General features: G+C 61.5%; 1 protein-coding gene, 1 non-coding gene and 1 pseudogene across 2 annotated transcripts; 1 reads left to right on the top strand and 2 right to left on the bottom strand.

Moving 5' to 3' along the window:
• Positions 1–6692: 6692 nt before the first annotated feature.
• Positions 6693–6853, top strand: LOC135875280 (U1 spliceosomal RNA). The gene has a single exon (XR_010561179.1). It is a non-coding gene; the product is annotated as a U1 spliceosomal RNA (small nuclear RNA).
• Positions 6854–13711: 6858 nt separating this feature from the next.
• LOC135875281 (U2 spliceosomal RNA) lies at positions 13712–13914 on the bottom strand (annotated as a pseudogene).
• A 3650-nt stretch (positions 13915–17564) lies between these two features.
• On the bottom strand, positions 17565–20568 carry EXOSC4 (exosome component 4). The gene is made up of 3 exons (XM_065399297.1): positions 20378–20568; positions 19056–19262; positions 17565–18391 (listed from the first exon to the last, which is right to left on the bottom strand). Exons 1-3 carry the CDS (start codon positions 20546–20548, stop codon positions 18032–18034), a joined length of 738 nt encoding a protein of 245 aa, XP_065255369.1. The 5' UTR covers positions 20549–20568; the 3' UTR covers positions 17565–18031.
• Between the last annotated feature and the right edge of the window lie 660 nt (positions 20569–21228).

Genomic DNA, 21228 nt, shown 5'->3' with positions numbered 1-21228 from the left:
CCCACCGAGCCCCCCTGCCCCTCGCCGGACACACACACACAGGGACAGCCCGGCCCCCCTCAGCCCCTCGCCAGACACACACACAGGGACAGCCCGGCCCCCACGAGCCCCCCTGCCCCTCGCCGGACACACACACACAGGGACAGCCTGGCCCCCACGAGCCCCCCTGCCCCTCGCCGGACACACACGCACAGGGACAGCCCGGCCCCCCTCAGCCCCTCGCCAGACACACACACAGGGACAGCCCGGCCCCCACCGAGCCCCCCTGCCCCTCGCCGGACACACACAGGGACAGCCCGGCCCCCACGAGCCCCCCTGCCCCTCGCCGGACACACACACACAGGGACAGCCTGGCCCCCCTCAGCCCCTCGCCAGACACACACACAGGGACAGCCCGGCCCCCACCAAGCCCCCCTGCCCCTCGCCGGACACACACACACAGGGACAGCCTGGCCCCCACGAGCCCCCCTGCCCCTCGCCGGACACACACGCACAGGGACAGCCCGGCCCCCCTCAGCCCCTCGCCAGACACACACACAGGGACAGCCCGGCCCCCACCGAGCCCCCCTGCCCCTCGCCGGACACACACAGGGACAGCCCGGCCCCCACGAGCCCCCCTGCCCCTCGCCGGACACACACACACAGGGACAGCCTGGCCCCCCTCAGCCCCTCGCCAGACACACACACAGGGACAGCCCGGCCCCCACCGAGCCCCCCTGCCCCTCGCCGGACACACACACACAGGGACAGCCCGGCCCCCACCGAGCCCCCCTGCCCCTCGCCGGACACACACAGGGACAGCCCGGCCCCCACGAGCCCCCCTGCCCCTCGCCGGACACACACACACAGGGACAGCCTGGCCCCCCTCAGCCCCTCGCCAGACACACACACAGGGACAGCCCGGCCCCCACCGAGCCCCCCTGCCCCTCGCCGGACACACACGCACAGGGACAGCCCGGCCCCCCTCAGCCCCTCGCCAGACACACACACAGGGACAGCCCGGCCCCCACCGAGCCCCCCTGCCCCTCGCCGGACACACACAGGGACAGCCCGGCCCCCACGAGCCCCCCTGCCCCTCGCCGGACACACACACACAGGGACAGCCTGGCCCCCCTCAGCCCCTCGCCAGACACACACACAGGGACAGCCCGGCCCCCACCGAGCCCCCCTGCCCCTCGCCGGACACACACACACAGGGACAGCCTGGCCCCCACGAGCCCCCCTGCCCCTCGCCGGACACACACGCACAGGGACAGCCCGGCCCCCCTCAGCCCCTCGCCAGACACACACACAGGGACAGCCCGGCCCCCACCGAGCCCCCCTGCCCCTCGCCGGACACACACAGGGACAGCCCGGCCCCCACGAGCCCCCCTGCCCCTCGCCGGACACACACACACAGGGACAGCCTGGCCCCCCTCAGCCCCTCGCCAGACACACACACAGGGACAGCCTGGCCCCCACCGAGCCCCCCTGCCCCTCGCCGGACACACACACACAGGGACAGCCCGGCCCCCACCGAGCCCCCCTGCCCCTCGCCAGACACACACAGGGACAGCCCGGCCCCCACGAGCCCCCCTGCCCCTCGCCGGACACACACACACAGGGACAGCCTGGCCCCCCTCAGCCCCTCGCCAGACACACACACAGGGACAGCCCGGCCCCCACCGAGCCCCCCTGCCCCTCGCCGGACACACACGCACAGGGACAGCCCGGCCCCCCTCAGCCCCTCGCCAGACACACACACAGGGACAGCCCGGCCCCCACCAAGCCCCCCTGCCCCTCGCCGGACACACACAGGGACAGCCCGGCCCCCACGAGCCCCCCTGCCCCTCGCCAGACACACACACACAGGGACAGCCCGGCCCCCACCGAGCCCCCCTGCCCCTCGCCGGACACACACAGGGACAGCCCGGCCCCCACGAGCCCCCCTGCCCCTCGCCGGACACACACACACAGGGACAGCCCGGCCCCCCTCAGCCCCTCGCCAGACACACACACAGGGACAGCCCGGCCCCCACCGAGCCCCCCTGCCCCTCGCCGGACACACACAGGGACAGCCCGGCCCCCACGAGCCCCCCTGCCCCTCGCCGGACACACACACACAGGGACAGCCCGGCCCCCCTCAGCCCCTCGCCAGACACACACACAGGGACAGCCCGGCCCCCACCGAGCCCCCCTGCCCCTCGCCGGACACACACAGGGACAGCCCGGCCCCCACGAGCCCCCCTGCCCCTCGCCGGACACACACACACAGGGACAGCCTGGCCCCCCTCAGCCCCTCGCCAGACACACACACAGGGACAGCCCGGCCCCCACCGAGCCCCCCTGCCCCTCGCCGGACACACACAGGGACAGCCCGGCCCCCACGAGCCCCCCTGCCCCTCGCCGGACACACACACACAGGGACAGCCTGGCCCCCCTCAGCCCCTCGCCAGACACACACACAGGGACAGCCCGGCCCCCACCGAGCCCCCCTGCCCCTCGCCGGACACACACACACAGGGACAGCCCGGCCCCCACCGAGCCCCCCTGCCCCTCGCCGGACACACACAGGGACAGCCCGGCCCCCACGAGCCCCCCTGCCCCTCGCCGGACACACACACACAGGGACAGCCTGGCCCCCCTCAGCCCCTCGCCAGACACACACACAGGGACAGCCCGGCCCCCACCGAGCCCCCCTGCCCCTCGCCGGACACACACAGGGACAGCCCGGCCCCCACGAGCCCCCCTGCCCCTCGCCGGACACACACACACAGGGACAGCCTGGCCCCCCTCAGCCCCTCGCCAGACACACACACAGGGACAGCCCGGCCCCCACCGAGCCCCCCTGCCCCTCGCCGGACACACACACACAGGGACAGCCCGGCCCCCACCGAGCCCCCCTGCCCCTCGCCAGACACACACAGGGACAGCCCGGCCCCCACGAGCCCCCCTGCCCCTCGCCGGACACACACACACAGGGACAGCCTGGCCCCCCTCAGCCCCTCGCCAGACACACACACAGGGACAGCCCGGCCCCCACCGAGCCCCCCTGCCCCTCGCCGGACACACACGCACAGGGACAGCCCGGCCCCCCTCAGCCCCTCGCCAGACACACACACAGGGACAGCCCGGCCCCCACCAAGCCCCCCTGCCCCTCGCCGGACACACACAGGGACAGCCCGGCCCCCACGAGCCCCCCTGCCCCTCGCCAGACACACACACACAGGGACAGCCCGGCCCCCACCGAGCCCCCCTGCCCCTCGCCGGACACACACAGGGACAGCCCGGCCCCCACGAGCCCCCCTGCCCCTCGCCGGACACACACACACAGGGACAGCCTGGCCCCCCTCAGCCCCTCGCCAGACACACACACAGGGACAGCCCGGCCCCCACCAAGCCCCCCTGCCCCTCGCCGGACACACACAGGGACAGCCCGGCCCCCACGAGCCCCCCTGCCCCTCGCCAGACACACACACACAGGGACAGCCCGGCCCCCACCGAGCCCCCCTGCCCCTCGCCGGACACACACAGGGACAGCCCGGCCCCCACGAGCCCCCCTGCCCCTCGCCAGACACACACACACAGGGACAGCCCGGCCCCCACCGAGCCCCCCTGCCCCTCGCCGGACACACACAGGGACAGCCCGGCCCCCACGAGCCCCCCTGCCCCTCGCCGGACACACACACACAGGGACAGCCTGGCCCCCCTCAGCCCCTCGCCAGACACACACACAGGGACAGCCCGGCCCCCACGAGCCCCCCTGCCCCTCGCCGGACACACACACACAGGGACAGCCCGGCCCCCCTCAGCCCCTCGCCAGACACACACACAGGGACAGCCCGGCCCCCCTCAGCCCCTCGCCAGACACACACACAGGGACAGCCCGGCCCCCACGAGCCCCCCTGCCCCTCGCCAGACACACACACACAGGGACAGCCCGGCCCCCACCGAGCCCCCCTGCCCCTCGCCGGACACACACAGGGACAGCCCGGCCCCCACGAGCCCCCCTGCCCCTCGCCGGACACACACACACAGGGACAGCCCGGCCCCCACCGAGCCCCCCTGCCCCTCGCCGGACACACACACACAGGGACAGCCCGGCCCCCACCGAGCCCCCCTGCCCCTCGCCGGACACACACAGGGACAGCCCGGCCCCCACGAGCCCCCCTGCCCCTCGCCGGACACACACACACAGGGACAGCCCGGCCCCCACCAAGCCCCCCTGCCCCTCGCCGGACACACACACACAGGGACAGCCCGGCCCCCACCGAGCCCCCCTGCCCCTCGCCGGACACACACACACAGGGACAGCCTGGCCCCCCTCAGCCCCTCGCCAGACACACACACAGGGACAGCCTGGCCCCCACCGAGCCCCCCTGCCCCTCGCCGGACACACACACACAGGGACAGCCCGGCCCCCACCGAGCCCCCCTGCCCCTCGCCAGACACACACAGGGACAGCCCGGCCCCCACGAGCCCCCCTGCCCCTCGCCGGACACACACACACAGGGACAGCCTGGCCCCCCTCAGCCCCTCGCCAGACACACACACAGGGACAGCCCGGCCCCCACGAGCCCCCCTGCCCCTCGCCGGACACACACACACAGGGACAGCCCGGCCCCCCTCAGCCCCTCGCCAGACACACACACAGGGACAGCCCGGCCCCCCTCAGCCCCTCGCCAGACACACACACAGGGACAGCCCGGCCCCCACGAGCCCCCCTGCCCCTCGCCAGACACACACACACAGGGACAGCCCGGCCCCCACCGAGCCCCCCTGCCCCTCGCCGGACACACACAGGGACAGCCCGGCCCCCACGAGCCCCCCTGCCCCTCGCCGGACACACACACACAGGGACAGCCCGGCCCCCACCGAGCCCCCCTGCCCCTCGCCGGACACACACACACAGGGACAGCCCGGCCCCCACCGAGCCCCCCTGCCCCTCGCCGGACACACACAGGGACAGCCCGGCCCCCACGAGCCCCCCTGCCCCTCGCCGGACACACACACACAGGGACAGCCCGGCCCCCACCAAGCCCCCCTGCCCCTCGCCGGACACACACACACAGGGACAGCCCGGCCCCCACCGAGCCCCCCTGCCCCTCGCCGGACACACACACACAGGGACAGCCTGGCCCCCCTCAGCCCCTCGCCAGACACACACACAGGGACAGCCCGGCCCCCACCGAGCCCCCCTGCCCCTCGCCGGACACACACACACAGGGACAGCCCGGCCCCCACCGAGCCCCCCTGCCCCTCGCCGGACACACACACACAGGGACAGCCTGGCCCCCCTCAGCCCCTCGCCAGACACACACACAGGGACAGCCCGGCCCCCACCAAGCCCCCCTGCCCCTCGCCGGACACACACAGGGACAGCCCGGCCCCCACGAGCCCCCCTGCCCCTCGCCGGACACACACACACAGGGACAGCCCGGCCCCCCTCAGCCCCTCGCCAGACACACACACAGGGACAGCCCGGCCCCCACCGAGCCCCCCTGCCCCTCGCCGGACACACACACACAGGGACAGCCTGGCCCCCCTCAGCCCCTCGCCAGACACACACACAGGGACAGCCCGGCCCCCACCAAGCCCCCCTGCCCCTCGCCGGACACACACAGGGACAGCCCGGCCCCCACGAGCCCCCCTGCCCCTCGCCGGACACACACACACAGGGACAGCCCAGCACACGGCCTGGCACCACCCCGGGCCCCCCCAGCCCTTGAGAGCCCCCCCCACAGGGACAGCCCGGCCCCGCCCCTCCCGGCCGGTCCAGGGAGGGGCAGCGCCCCGCCCTGCGGGGTCTGGCTCCGCGGGCCCGGGCCAGGTGACTGCGGGGGGGAGGGGGGAGGCTCTGCCCTGGAGCTGTCGCCGGGCCGGGCCCAGCGCCCCCCGCCTGGTCTCGGGGGGTCCCGCGCGGGGCCGTGTCCGGGCTCGAGCCGAGCCGAGGGTCCCGTTCCCGCCCCCCGGCAGCACCGCGCGCCCGGGGGGGGCAGTGACCGAGCAGCCCCCCCCGGCCCGCACCTACCCGGCACGCGCGGGTGCTCAGGCCGCTCAATCCAGCGCCGAGCGGCCGCCCCCAGAGCAATGGAGCTCAGAGCCACCGATGGGACCCGCCCCGGGCCGAGCCTCGCTCGGGTGACAGCTCTGCGGGCCCCTCCTTTTCCGAGCTGGGCGGGGCTGTCTGCAGCACGTGACGCAGCCCCCACGCCCGCCGCGGCGAGGGCCCCTGGTGGGGCTGGCCAGGGGAGAGCGCCGCGCCCGGCAGGCAGGGGGAGGGGCCCGACCGGGGGGCGGAGCCGCGTGAGCACGTATGCAGATGTGTGTGCGCGCAGAGCATTGTGGGAGCGGGAGCAGGCTGCCGAGCAGGGCCCGAATTTGGCCCCCGGGGCTCGGTGTGGAGAAGGGAGAGGCCCCGGGGCCACGTCGAGGCAGCTCGCGGCAGTGGGGGCCGGTGTGGGCGGTCGGTCCGAGTCGGGCCCCACCGTGTGTGGAGAGTGGGCGGCGGGCGGTGGCCCGGGCGGAACCACTCATACTTACTTGGCAGGGGAGATACCATGATCACGAAGTATCAGAGGGGGAGCTGTGGTAGTCTGAAGCTGTAAAAAGCAGCAGGGTCCTGTGGCAGTCTTCTCTGGCATCTGAAGAAGTGAGGTTCTTACCCACGAAAGCTCATGCTCCCAATAACTTCTGTGAGTCTGGAAGGTGCCACAGGACCCTGTTGCTTCTTACATGATCACGAAGGTGGTTTTCCCAGGGTGAGGCTCCTCCATTGCGCTGTGGTTGGGCTGACCCCTGCGATTTCCCCAAATGCGGGAAACTCGACAGCAGAATGGGTGGTAGTGGGGGGCTGCGTGCGCGCTCTGCCCTGGCGCTCGGTGAAAGGAGAGACGAGTGTTAGAGCTCGTGTCTCTGGCCCTGCCCGGTGGGGTGCCCTGTTTTGTTCTCGTTTTCACTGCTCGCAAGCCGTTCTTGGCGCGTTCGTGATTCCCAGTTGCGACTGATGCAGCAAAGCGAAGCTTAGAAACTTTGGTTCATGACAGTCTGTTAATTCGAGGTCAGGCTGCTGAGTGGGGGGCTTGGACCGGGGCCTTCTTTTGCCCAAAGGGGAGCTGGCTCGCTACTCTGTCTCTTTCCCTGCTTGCAGTTTTTGCCCCTTCCTCCTTCTTGGGCTCTTCCTCCTCTGACGGGAGGACTGCCTGTCAAAAACGCCTGTCCCACCTGGTCCCCTTGTCCAACATACAGGCTCACCCGCTGCCCTGGGGCCGCTTTGGCTTTTGCTGCCTGTTCCTGTCTCTTGGTGGCAGCCCTGTCTGTGCTACGGAGACTAGGCTGGCACAACCCCATGGCGGAGGAGGTCTTTCCGTCGCTTTAGGCCCACCGCCTCCCCGAGTGCCCTTAGCTAGGCTGGGGGTTAGGTCGGTGTGGCTGTGTCGCCCAGGAGTGGGTTTCCCTTTTGCACACTCCTGACCGACGGAGCTGTTTTGAAGTAACTGTTCAGCACGCACCAACCCTCAGGCCTGGGCTGCACGGAAAACGTACGTCGGCACAGCTACATCAGTCCGGGCCGTGGACGGAAGAATTCTTCCATCGACCTCGTTCCTGCCTTTCAGGGCGGTGAATGGCCTATGCCAACAAGAGAAACCCTCTCTAGGACCGTTCTCCAGGAACAGCGCCCTTCCGTTTGGGGAGACTATGCCGGTTAAAAAAAGAGAAATAGTTTCACTGCGTTTCTCTGTGACAAGGTTGACTTTGTATTGCTTCCCTCGTGGCTCCTTATAGCAGTTGTGTTCTGAAATCTTTAGAATTTTACTTCATTTATGATGAAATCTTGCTGTAACTTTATTCTAATTTTGAATGAGTAACTAGACATGAGCTTTTTTGTGTGTTATTGGAGGATTGTTTAAAAAGCTGGGATTCCACTTTCTGCTGCCTTTCAATTACATTTCCTCGAAAAGCCCACTTAAAACCTCCACTTCCCACATAACTCTCTCAAACATACAGTCCTCAGGCATACATAAGATGCTTCAGTTTCACTCAATACCAGTCCACTTCCTTGCTGTTTCCTGTCTAACCACTGCACACATATGGTATCTCCTCCCTACCCTGAGCTGATTCACGACTTTTGCACTCAGTACAGGAAAATGAGAATTGAGAGGTAAGCTGTGCAGGGAACTCTTCCTCTACTTGCACTCCACTCCCCAAGGGCCTTTTGGGGTCTTCTACGGACTTCAGGTTTCATTTGATTTCCAAGGTTTATGGTCTCATTAATTATCCACCTCTGCTAAGAAACAGAACTAAATCTGAGCACTAGGCGTTACATTTACATGAGCATCCAGAATCTGACTGTGCCCTGGTGTCGCCGAGTGTGGGAGGACTCAGGGCCCTGTACCCCCGGCTTCCTGCGATTCACCGTGACTCTCAGCCAGCCAGTAAAGCGGACAGTTTATTGGACAACAGGAACACAGTCTACAGCAGAGCTTGTAGATACAACCAGGACCCCTCAATCCAGTCCTTTTGGGGAGTGCATGGAGCTTAGACCCCAGCTTGGGGTTCCCTGCGTTGCACCTCCCAGCCCAAAACTGAAAACTCCCAAAAACCCTCCAGCAGCTTTCTTCCCCCTCCCCTCTGCTCCTCCTCCACTTTGTTCCGTCTCCTGGGCAGAAGGTGTCACCTCTCCCACCCCCCTTCCTGGCTCAGGTTACAGCTTAGGTAGCTCAATGTAACTCCCAGGCTACATTCCCAGGTCAAATCCGCCCTGCTCCCTCACACCTGAAAAGTTCAATGCTGCTGAAAGAAATCAGAAAACGAGCTCGTCAGGTCTCTCTGCTAGCACCCTAATCTGGTGTCTAGTCAGTCTGCTGGGAAATAAGGAAAAGGAAATGAATAAAGAAGTCAGGCAATAACAAGGAAATGAAAGGTTTGTCAAATGGGTTTCTGTCCGATTTACCATCTTCCCAGCTACCAGTCAAAGTTAAAGACCTAAAGTCAACCTATCGGCGTACGTACAGATCGTTAGATGGAAATTAAAAGGAGCTGCTGTCACAAGTGTTAAGTGCCTGCAAGCAGCATGCAGACCGTTTAAAGACACCGTAATTAGAGGCTTGGATGAAATGTATGCCCTAAATCAGAAACGACAATAGGAGGACCAGAAAAACTGGGATGATTTAGTTGGGGTTGGTCCTGCTTTGAGCAGGGGGTTGGACTAGATGACCTCCTGAGGTCTCTTCCATCCTAATATTCTATGATTCTAACGCCAAACTGCAGAGTAACGGAGGCCGTTAGAGGCAAAAAATCATCCTTCAAAATTTGGAAATCAAATCCTAGCGAGGAGAATAGGAAGGTGCACAAACTCTGGCCGGTTAAGTGTCAAAGTACAATGAGTCAGGTCAAGAAAGAACCTGAGAAGCAACGTGCTAAAGACACAAAAGCGAACAATAAGAATGTTTTTAAGTACATCAGAAGCAGGCAGCCTGCCAAAGAGGCGGCGGGGCCACTAGCTGACAAAGGAGCACTCTAGGAAGACGAGGCCATTGCAGAGAAGCTCCATGAATTCTTTGCAGTGGTCTTCGCTGCAGAGGACGGGAGGGAGAGTCCCACCTCGGAGCTGTCCTCATTGGGTGACAAATCTGAAGTACTATCCTAGTATAAGAGGTTTTAGAACAAATTGTTCAATTAAACAGGAATAAGTCACCAGGACCAGATGGCATTCGACCACGAGTCCTGAGGGAACTCAGATATGAAATTGCAGAACTACTAGCCGTAGTACGCAAGCTACCACTGAAGCAAGCCTCTGTTGCAGATGACTGGCAGGTAGCTAATGTAACGCCAATTTTTAAAATGGGCTCCAGGGGCGACCCTGGCAATTGCAGGCTGGTAAGCCTAACTTCAGTAACGGGCAAATTGGTAGAAACTATAGTAAAGAATGCTCAGGCACCTAGATAAATAGGATGTATTGGGAAAAGGTGAACACAGCTTTTGTACGGGGCACTCGTACTTCACCAATCTTCTAGAATTTTTTGAGGATCTCAACAAGCATGTGGATAAGGATGATTCAGTCGATATAGCGAACTGGGATTTTCAGAAAGCCTTTGACAGGGTCTCTCACCAAAGGCTCTAAAGAAAACTAAGTGGTTATGGGATAAGAACGTAAGAACGCCCATACTGGGTCAGACCAAAAGTCCATCTAGCCCAGTATCCTGTCTTCTGACAGCAGCCAATGCCAGGTGCCCCAGAGGGAATGAACAGAACAGGGAATCATCAAGTGATCCATCCCCTGTCACCCATTCCCAGCTTCTGGCAAACAGAGGTTAGCTAGGGATACCACTGGCTAAGCGCCATCGATTGGACCTATCCTCCATGAATTTATCTAGTTCTTTTTTTAACCCTGTTATAGTCTTGGCCTTCACAACATCTTCTGGCAAGGAGTTCCACAGGTTGACTGTGTGTTGTGTGAAGAAATACTTCCTTTTGTTTGTTTTAAACCTGCTGCCTATTAATTTCATTTGGTGACACCTAGTTCTTGTGTTATGAGAAGGAGTAAATAACACTTCTGTCGTGGTCAAAGACACCCACGCAGTGATTTTAGTTTACAGACTCAAGCCTGAGGCCAGTTTATTGACATACATACCAGTGCACTGGGGTGCAGTCTGAAGACTGACACCCCGAGGACCGCTCGCAGGTGGTTTTTATTTCATTAAACCGCAAGCAAAGTACAAACAATACGTCATGAGTTAAGAAATTGGGGTTGGGGTCAGTCCCCCCTTCCCGACACCTTCCTCATTATTTTCCGAGAATTGGGTGTTTTATTTGGGTACGAGGGCGCTTGGTGGTTTTCCCCCAGGGGTGGTACTTGGCACCAGTTTGGGTACATTTCTCGCCAAGGTACATGTTATTTTCCGGGGTTTTATGGTTAAGGGGGTTACCATGGGACACCTAAAGAAGATCTATGATTGGCTAATTTTGCAGATAGCTGGAATTGGAAAGTTTGCAGATAGCTGCAACTGCAAGAGTGATCAGCTCTTTGCAAAAGCAATTTCTTAATGTATTTCATAAACTTGCGGTTATTAGGTTGCCGAGGCCTTTACCACTGTTACTTCCTCCCCCCTCTGGTCATGACCCTTGACCGAGTTTGGCAGAGAACTGTGGGTTTCAGTCTTGCTTAGGCCTGGGCCTGTACTGCTCTGTGTAAGGGTAGTCAGCATAACAGATCTCTGTTGGAGGGTTTATTTTGGGGCCTTCAGATTCACAGCTTTGGCTATTTAAAAAGAAGGCCCCCCCTTTTCTATTTCCCCACACTTCCTTATTTACTTTCTCCACACCAGTCATGATTTTATAGACCTCTATCATATCCCCCCCTTAGTCGTCTCTTTTCCAAGCTGAAAAGGCCAAATCTTATTAATCTCTTCTTATACAGAAGCTGTTCCATACCCCTAATTATTTTTGTTGCCCTTTTCTGAATCTTTCCAATTCCAATATATCTTTTTTGAGATGGGGTGAACACATCTGCACGCAGTATTCAAGATGTGGGCGTACTATGGATTTATATAGAGGCAATATGATATTTTCTGTCTTATTATCTGTCCCTTTCTTAATGATTCCCATCACTCCATTGCACATTGAGTGGATGTTTTCAGAGAACTATCCACAATGACTCCAAGATCTCTTTCTTGAGTGGTAACAGCTAATTTAGACCCCATCATTTTATAGGTATAGTTGGGATTATGTTTTCCAATGTGCATTACTTTGCATTTATCAGCACTGACTTTCATTTGCCATTTTGTTGCCCAGTCACCCAGTTTTGTGAGATCTCTTTGTAGCTCTTCACAGTCTGCTTTGGCCTTAACTATCTTAAGTAGTTTTGTATCATCTGCAAATTTTGCCACCTCACTGTTTACCCCTTTTCCCAGATCATTTATGAATAAGTTGAACAGTGCTGGCCCCAGTACAGACCCCTGGGGGACACCTGAGGATAAGAGGGAAGATCCTCTTCTGACACTGGCAGACCAGGTGCCAGCTCATGCCAAGGACCCTAGGCCTTACTGAAAAGTGACAAATGCATGGCTGGAAACTAGTATTGCTCACCTGTTTGTTAGTGTTGTTAAAACAGGCATTAGATTTATAAAAATGTGTTTCGTGTTTAGACTTTATGAAAAGCTTGTGAGTTGCTGCAGGCATTCTTCTCACCTATAATATCTGTAGCCCATGGTATAAGGTGATATATAAGCGTTGGCACTAAAACGGTAAACCCCCTTGCCGCCCCGAGTCAGGAGAGAAGCATTCCCAAGTGTGAAATGCTAGTTTACCAGAAGAGGAGTCATCTCCTTTCCAACAAGAGACGACCCTGAGACATCAGACAAGCCACTGTGGATCATCCGTGGACAAAAGACTCGGCTGATTGCTCCCCGTCCCACACCCACCAGGAGGCGGAGACCTGCACAAACACTTGTCCCATCAGCTTGAGCTCTGGGGGAATGGAATAAAAATCTCTGCCAAGAAGAAACTGTTGTCCCCCCCCCATGCTGCTTGGATTTCAGGGAGACGGCACGCCTTCTAAGCATAAGAAGGGAGCCAGGCTGTTTGGCTAGGGTTAGCCCTAAAGGACATACAGAGCTTGCATGTTACAGCAGCTTCTACTACTGTTTGAAACCTCAGACTGTAACTCCTTTGTGTGTATGTTTACCTGCTTTAACCTGGTAAATAAGTTTCTTATTTCTTTTGCTAGTTAGTAAAGATTTAGCTAGTTTTATTATAGAATTGGCCACAAACGTTGTCTTCAGTTTGAGATCTGAGGTGCAATTGACCTGGCTGAGTGACCAGTCTGAGTGACCGGAATATTGTTATGGTTTTTGGTGCAAGGGACCATCTGTCACAAAGGCAGGCTCACCTGGGTGGCAAGATAGAGTCAGGGTGCCCAAGGGGGCTGTCTGCGACTCCATGTTAAGGCTGTTCTAGTGCCTGAGGAGTTCACACTTGATACTTGGTTGGTGAAATCGAAGTCTGGAACACACAGCCGTGAGGAGCTCCGCTGTCTGCCAGCCCCGGGCGCCTGCTCTCTGGGGCTGTGGCTGCACTAGAAAGGTAAGTTTCTAGCTTGTGTGGTTCAGAAACCGGAAGGGAAATAAAGAGAACCCACATTACCATTTTTTTTTTAAAGTATCCTTGGGATTTTTAAGCCAATCTCTTAATTTTGGGGAGTCTGACTCCTGATTTTCCAATGGTGAGGGTGGCAACACTGAGAAGTTAAGGATTATTATTTAGCATTTACATTACAGTAGGTTGGGGGGGGAGATCAGGATTGGGACCCCTGTGTGTCATGCTTGTCTTGATCTTACAAACCCAGATACATGGAACGTAGGCTGGGTGGGGAGAAGTCTATGTAACTCATACAGTTGTTGATATACAGTGACCTCAAATATTACCAACCCCCCCTCGAAAAACAACAACCCAACAACAAAAAAACAAACAAACAAACAACCATCTCCCCACACTCTGGAAAGCATTCGTCCCTCATACTGTTGGAAAAGACTCACAGCAGAAAGAACAATCCCAGCTTCTTAAACAATCCTCTGGCGAGACAAAGAACCTCATGTGTATAGACTCATAAAACACTCCCAAGAAATCATAACAATATTTCATCATAAAGAGAGCAAAGTGCTAGAAACTTCAGACTGAAGCATCATCACAGTAAAACTCTTTCTGCTTTTCTAACCTGAATAGTCTCCCCAAAGGGAGATGCACTGTTCCTGGAGGCACTGCAATACCAGGTCAATGCATGGCATGGAGAGAGCAAGCTCCTATTCCAGCCCTCTGTTCCAAAAATAAATTTAATACACAGTCCTCAAATAAAGGACATATCAGCTATTAAACTGATAAGAACAGATACTGTGCGATGCAGATACTGTGATCTTAGCCAGGAGGCCCAGAAGCAATACATATACTGTGCGATGCATGTATACCCCTGCCCCCAACGTTTTCTACCTCACTGTGACGAGCTCCCAGCCATGCAACAGACACCATGACTAGGTAACGGTAAGTGAGGATCACTTCCCCGAAATGACTCCAGTGGAAGGATTCAAAGCAAGAACCCTTAATGCACAAGTCTCTTCAAAGGCAGACAAGTCTTGCAGTCGCCTTCCTCTGGCTGGTTTCCCTGTACACTCCTAATTTGCACAAACCCACCCCCTGGCCCATGACTAGTGATCTCTCACTGTTCACTCTTACAGCCTACGCCCGCGCTGTACCGCAGCCCACTGCTCTTTCCTGCTCCTTCCTACAGAACCAGGACCGGGTTTACAATGGCACCAAGTTCCAAAGGGGCCCCGACCCGGGCCGCTCTCAGGGCAGGGGCCTGGGAGCACCCCCACGACCCCAGCCCTTTCTCCTGCACCCCCTCATATACCCAGCCCCCCCACCCCATGCCCTGACTCCTGCACCCCCCACATCCCCACCCCCACCCTGAGCACCAAATGGGAGCTCCTGCACCCCCCTCCACATCTCCACCTGCACCCCTCGCACCAAACGGGAGCTGCCCCAGGTAAGCGCGCCACACCCCAACCTCCTGTCCCAGCCGAGCCCCCTCCTGCATCCTAAGTCCTGGCCAGACCCCACACCCCAATGTTTTAAAAAAAATGTTTTTATAAAGCGCTCTTATCCAAAGCGCTTTAGAATAGTTAGCTAACGGTACAAACAATATTGGGAAAGATCATTAAGTGGTCCACCAAGACCCTTAGCGATTTTCAAGTGGTTTGTGGAAAAATAAGTTAGACTATAAAAACAATCAAGGTCCCTCACTTTATTTTCATGTACTTGCTATTACTTATAGGAGGAGGATGAAGAAAAAAAGAATGAAAACGGGGGCGGGGGGGCGATAAGGGAGAATGGTCTTTTCCTCGGCTAGGTCCCAAGGAGGGGCCCCAAAATGAAGCTGAGCACAGGGCCCCACTCACTCTAAATCCGCCACTGGGGCTGACCCCTCCCCCACAGCTCCCCACGACGCAGCCAGGGGCTGACCCCCCCCCCCCGAGCTCCGCATGCCACTGCCAGGACAGGGGCTGACCCCCTCCCTCGCCCCAGCTCCTCACACCACTGCCAAGAGCTGGGGCTGACACCCTTCCCACACCGCTGCCAGGGGCTGGCCCCTAACCCCCCCCCAAGCTCCATTCTACTTGGGGCTGGGGCTGACCCCCTAAGCCCTGCTGCCTGCCACCCCCCCTCCCCACGTTCCTCCCTGCCCTGGCACTGGACTGGCCCCGGCCACGCTGCCAGCTCAGCCTGGCAGACGCCATCACCTTCCAGCAGGGCTGGTGAGTGGCCAGGGTGTAGGGTGTGAGGGAGTGTCTCTGGAGGTGTGTGTGGGGCTGCTGGGCAGTGGGGGGGGGGGGGAGTCTCTTGGGGGGCAGTGGGGGGTCTGAGTGGGGTGCTGTGTAGTTGTGGTGGTGGGCTGTGGGGAAGTGCATTGGGCAGTAGTGGTGCGGTTGTGTGGGGGGATGCTGGGCGGGGGGGTGGTGTGCAGGCTGCTGTGCATTTGGGGTGGAGGGTCTGTGGGGCGGCGGCTGGGCATAGCAGTTCCAGGGGACGCTTGGCATAGGGAATCAGGGGCTGTGTGGCAGGGCAGGGGCCCACCCCCGAGGGGAAGGGGCAGGCTGGCAGCACAGGGCCGGACGGGCCAGTGTGCATCCGGCAACTGCCGGTTTGTAACTAGTGCCCTTGCACTGGGCTGGGTGGAGCGGGGCCGCCCCACCCTACTATGCCCCATTGCCCCGGGCTGGCCCCTTGCTCTGGGGACCGACCTCCCCACGCCACGCTCCTTTGCCCCCATGGGGGCCCACAAAAGGTTAATCCGGCCCTGCCCAGGAGTCCCGGCTCCCAGCCCCATGCCCCTCCTCGAGCCAGTGATAGAACCCAGGAGAGCTGGCTCCCAGCCTGTCCCTCCCAACTGTAACCACTAGACTTCACACCCCCACCCCCAAGCCAGGTGGCTGGTGGGCCAGGAGCCTGGTCATCATTACATCAGCGGAGAGGTCTCACCACGAGAGAAGGCGGGGAGGCAATATCTCTTGTATCGGACCAGCTGCTGTTGGTGGAAGAGAAGCTTTCGAGCCCTACATAGCTCTTCTCCCGGTCAGGCGTTCCCCAGGCACTGCTGTCAAATCATCGTGTCCCATGCCAGGGGGGACAGCGCCTCCCTGCAGCTGGTTCGCTGGCTGCCAGGTCCTGAAGAGGGTATGGCTGGATGCTGTCTGCTGCTGATAAATGCATGTTAACAAAAATACTATTTTAAACCATTCCTTACCCCGCCTCTACCGCAGCCAGTGCTGCCTCTGTTGGTGGCAGAACACTGGGCTAGAAGGGCCTTGGGCCAACCCCGCTTATTAAATCCCTTCTTCACATGCTGCCATATTCCCCCTTGCAGCACGACCGCTTCTCCAGCCGCCACAGGCTTCCTGCTCCCATCAGACCTGAGTTTACAACGTAATGTTCAAGCAGAAACTAATGCCCCCCTCCCCCCTTTAAATACAAACTAGACCCTCGCAGCATGCCCTGCTCATCCTGCAGCCAGCAGCACAAAGGCAGACTGTGCCTTTAAGGGTCAGCATGGAGGGCGCAGGCGCAACCCCCTCCTTGTGCCAGTTGCCTTCCTGGGGAGCCCTTGCTCTAGTCTAGTGCTAAGGAGCTGAGTGGTGTTTACACAGGTGGGCCATATGGCAGGCCGAGCGCTAGCTCCTCCAACACGAGATGCCCAGAAGATGAAGGGGCATGGCTTGTGCAGTACCCCAGAGCACTCCCAGGCTGCAGGGAGTTTCTGTAACAAGGGAAATTCCACAGAACAAACACGGTACTCATTGAACCGTAACGTTTGGGAACCAGAGTTAAAGCAGGAAGCTCCTGGCTCTTCACGAGACCCCAACACGCTCAAGAGCCATGGGGCCTTCCCCCACCTGCTCTGCCCGGGGCTCAGAACCCAGCCCGTGTATTGACTGTGCCCCAGGTGGGTGCAGGTGCAATGGGGAGGAGGGGGCTGAGGTTCAGAAGGTATCAGGCTATAAAGCATTTGAGCTCCTCTGGGCAGATGGGCGCTGGGAAAGCTCAGGGCAAGGGCTACTCATCAGCTTTCCCAGACCAGACCTGACCACTGCCCTTGTGCCAGAAGCATCTCTTCTAAACCCTGCCACACTGGCAGCTTCACCGGCACGCAGCCTGGCAGGCCAGGGAGCCATGGTGCCAGCAGGCGGGGGTCCCTGGCACTGGGCTCACAACTGCCCGTGGGGTCTGAGGACCCTGCCTAGGGACGGCAGAGCCGCCATACCAATGCCAGGAGCAGCCTGCAGCGAGCAGAGGGGGTGCCTAGGCTGGGAGGTTCACAGCAGACTCCAGCTCACACAGGGTTACTCCTGGGAACTGTCATAGGCAGGAACCCTGGCACAATGGAGACTGGTATCGCAGCGCGCCGGTCCTTCCTCCAGCACCTGGGAACTGCAAGACTTCAATGCTGATGTATCCCCACCAGCCCTGTTTCCTCTTTGCCCTGCACTCAGCCAGGGGGGCCGGCTGCCCTTCCAAGTACAAAATACAATTTGCACCAAAACAACACTTTATTTTGAGCGGTTTTTATAAAAAGGAGCGGCCACTGATATCTGGGGAGTGAGCAGCTCCTGCCCCGAGCCACGGAACAGCTGCCCACTGGGAGGCACGCCCCAGCCTCCCGCGGCCCCTAGGAGATTGAGAGGGGGCCCAAAGCCCGGGTGTAGGCAACCAGAGCTACAGACACGAGCAGCAGAGTCAGGGTCCGTCACCCAGTGAGAGATAGCAGGTTTTACAGACACCGGCAAGACGTTGAAATGTACCGACGCGATGTTACCACCAAGCAGAGGAGCTCAGCCTGGGCCCAACACAGATGTTGACGTTGGAGTGTTACAGAACCAGGCTGCTGGACGAAAGGGCACATTGCTGGCATGGGCACTGGCTGCTGAACCGATCCCTTGCTGAGGCCAGGGCAGTGCTCTCTGCCCCCACGCAGCGCTGGTCCTAGGCACACACACTTGTGCGCTCACTCCCCCAGCAGCGTGGTGACCTCGTGCACGTGGTCACGCACCACCTGGTCCAGCACGGCGTAGACGTCCTTGCAGGCCTTGCTGGCAGCCTCAATGACCTGCTCCAGGTGGTCCTCGTGCAGCCGCGAGTTCATCTCCAGCAGGGCGATCTGGTCCGACTTGGGCAGCAGGGCGAGGGCCACCTGGGGGCCCCCGGCTGCCTCCTCCACGTAGTTGAGGTCGGCCAGCGGCGTGTCCTCGATGAAGCCGGCAGAGCTGGCGCACACATAGTCTCGCATGGGGATGCCCGCGTCGATGGTGGCCAGCGTGGCTGCATTCACGCAGGCACAGTAATTCCCACCGTCCGCCTGCAGGATCTGGGAAGGCACAGCACTTAGCACAGAGGGCAGAGCAGGCTGCACCCTGTGCTAAGGGACCCTGTGTCTGGCCCCACAGAGCTCAGAGCCGGACCCTGCATGCCCACAAGCCTCCTTGGCGATCAGTCACCTGCTCGTGACACAGTACAAACCCTGGGCAAACTCCCCGTCACCTGGTGTTGCTGTCTGAGCAGACGGTGGCACTAGTGGGGCAGGGAGCAGAATGCACTGTGGCTGGTCCCAGCCTGAACCCCATACAAACAACCCTCCCCACATTGGAGCATGAGCCACCGCCCCTGCCAGGCAAATGCCCACCGCATAGGTCACCACCCCCTGCCCCAGTGGCTCAGCTGACAGTTCCTCGTGCCCCTTGGGCACATCATACTGCTCCCCAACATGCTCCCTAGGCCCAAGGAGCAATGGGCAAGGTTTGAGCCCCCTTCCCACCTGCTCCAGGGACCTATTATAGGCAACTGGGGTGGGACATACCGTCCTGGGGTCAGCACACCACAGAGCCAGGAAGCTGCCAGTGCTGTGTGAGGAGCTGCGGGCCACAGAAGCCAGGTGGTGCTGGGTTAACCAGTGTGAGGCTGGAGCCACGGAGCCACTGGCCCCACTGTAAAGGCCCCATGGCTTGGGGGGGCCAAGGCTAGAAACCCCCTACCTGCACGTAGATGTCGATCTGGGAACGGGGATAGAGCTGGGTGAGGATCGCTGCCTCGAAGGTCTGCTTGAGGTGCAGCGTCATCTCACTGGACTTGCGGTCGCCATGGGGCCGGCGCTTTCGCTCCCCTGTGCTGAAGGTGGCCATGCTGTACTGACAGTTCACCAGCGCCCGGTCGTGCAGGGCCTTACTGCGGGAGCCGCGCATCTGCCAACAGACGGTAACACGGCTGGGCTAGCAGGCCACAGGGCGCTGCAGTGTCCGGGGGGGTGGGGGCAGGGTCCTGCAGTTCAGGGGAGTCTCAGAGGGATTTCGGAGACAGGTTAGCTTGTCCTGTAATACAGGGCTTGCAATACTGGGTGTTATGGACTGCCGCCCATTATGGACTGGGAGGGGGACCAAGGGCACGTTTCCCTGGGGACAGGCCTGCGGAGCAGGACGAGAGGGGATCTCCCCCACCAGTACCAGGGACCTGAGGCGCACAGTGAACTTGCTAGGGACAAAACCCTGATAGGTCCCAGCCACGGCTGATCGTCTCCAGGGAAGGGGGCTTGTTTGGTGTTTTACCCTCTGGCTTGCCTTCTCCCACACCCAGCTCCTCCATCTGACACGGGGCCAAGCTGGCCAGCGCAGAGGCACAATCAGGAGTGAGGGTAATGGATGGGGGAGCAGGGATGGAGGCCTGGACTCCTGGTTCTATCCCCAGCTCTGGGGGGAGAGGGAGCTAGTGGTTGAGGAGACTGGAGACCCGGACTCCTGGATTCTCTAGGGGGGAGCAGGGGCTAGTGGCCTGGGGCCCCGGACTCCTGGGTTCTCGGGGGGGGGGGGGAGCGGGGGCCCCGGACTCCTGGGTTCTCGGGGGGGGGGGAGCGGGGGCCCCGGACTCCTGGGTTCTCGGGGGGGGGGGGAGCGGGGGCCCCGGACTCCTGGGTTCTCGGGGGGGGGGGGGAGCGGGGGCCCCGGACTCCTGGGTTCTGGGGGGGGGGGGGAGCGGGGGCTAGTGGCGGGGGCCCCGGACTCCTGGGTTCTCGGGGGGGGAGCGGGGGCTAGGGGCGGGGGCCCCGGACTGCTGGGTTCTCTGGGGGGGGCGGGGGCCCCGGACTCCTGGGTTCTCGGGGGGGGGGAGCGGGGGCTAGTGGCGGGGGCCCCGGACTGCTGGGTTCTCTGGGGGGGGCGGGGGCCCCGGACTCCTGGGTTCTCGGGGGGGGGGAGCGGGGGCTAGTGGCGGGGGCCCCGGACTCCTGGGTTCTCTGGGGGGGGGGCGGGGGGCCCCGGACTCCTGGGTTCCATCCCGGCTCTGGGGAAGCGGGGCCCAGCCTCACCTCGTGCGGCCCGTACACCACGGCCAGCGCCTTGGTGTTGCCCTGCTCGATGTAGGCGGAGCCGTCGGCCTGGGCGAAGACCCCCATGCGCGCGCGCACCTTGCGCAGCTCCCCGGCCCGGCGCCCGTCCACGCGGTAACCCTCGTCCGAGAGCAGCTCCAAGCCCGCCATGCCGCGGTCCCAGCATGCACCGTGACAGGGCCACTGCCCCCCGCTCCCGGCGCGCCCTGCGCGGAGACGTCATATCCCGGCATGCACCGCGCCAGGGCCACTGCCCCAGCTCCCGGCGTGCTCCGCGCGGGGACGTCATATCCCGGCATGCACCGCGCCAGGGCCGCTCCCCCCCGCTCCCTGCGCGAGGACTTCATATCCCGGCATGCACCGCGCCAGGGCCACTGCCCCAGCTCCCGGCGTGCTCCGCGCGGGGACGTCATATCCCGGCATGCACCGCGCCAGGGCCGCTCCCCCCCCGCTCCCTGCGCGAGGACTTCATATCCCGGCATGCACCGCGCCAGGGCCATTGCCCCCCCCCGCTCCCGGCGTGCCCCGCGCGGGGACGTCATATCCCGGCATGCACCGCGCCAAGACCACTGCCCCCGCTCCCGGCGTGCCCCGCGCGGGGATTTCATATCCCGGCATGCACCGCGCCAAGACCACTGCCCCCGCTCCCGGCGTGCCCCGCGCGGGGATTTCATATCCCGGCATGCAGCGCACGGGGACTGCACATCCCGGCATGCCGTGCGCTAGGACAGTCACCACCGTGCGTTGCCGCTGAGTCTCCTGGGTGTCTCGAGGGGGCGGGGCAGTTCCTGCTGCCGGTGTCCGGAGAGCCCCGCCCCCCACCGGACCCA

This window comes from Emys orbicularis, chromosome 2 (genome assembly GCF_028017835.1).
Source record: "Emys orbicularis isolate rEmyOrb1 chromosome 2, rEmyOrb1.hap1, whole genome shotgun sequence".
Taxonomy (NCBI): domain Eukaryota; kingdom Metazoa; phylum Chordata; order Testudines; family Emydidae; genus Emys; species Emys orbicularis.
This window is presented reverse-complemented; position numbering and strand designations above follow the sequence as displayed.

Excerpts from the sequence above, each read along its gene's own strand:
- EXOSC4 (XM_065399297.1), bottom strand. The coding sequence starts at position 20,548 with ATGGCGGGCTTGGAGCTGCTCTCGGACGAGGGTTACCGCGTGGACGGG. Across the intron at positions 19,263-20,377 it reads TGGTGTACGGGCCGCACGAG|ATGCGCGGCTCCCGCAGTAA; the intron begins GTGAGGCTGGGC and ends GTCTGTTGGCAG. Across the intron at positions 18,392-19,055 it reads AGATCGACATCTACGTGCAG|ATCCTGCAGGCGGACGGTGG; the intron begins GTAGGGGGTTTC and ends GTGCCTTCCCAG.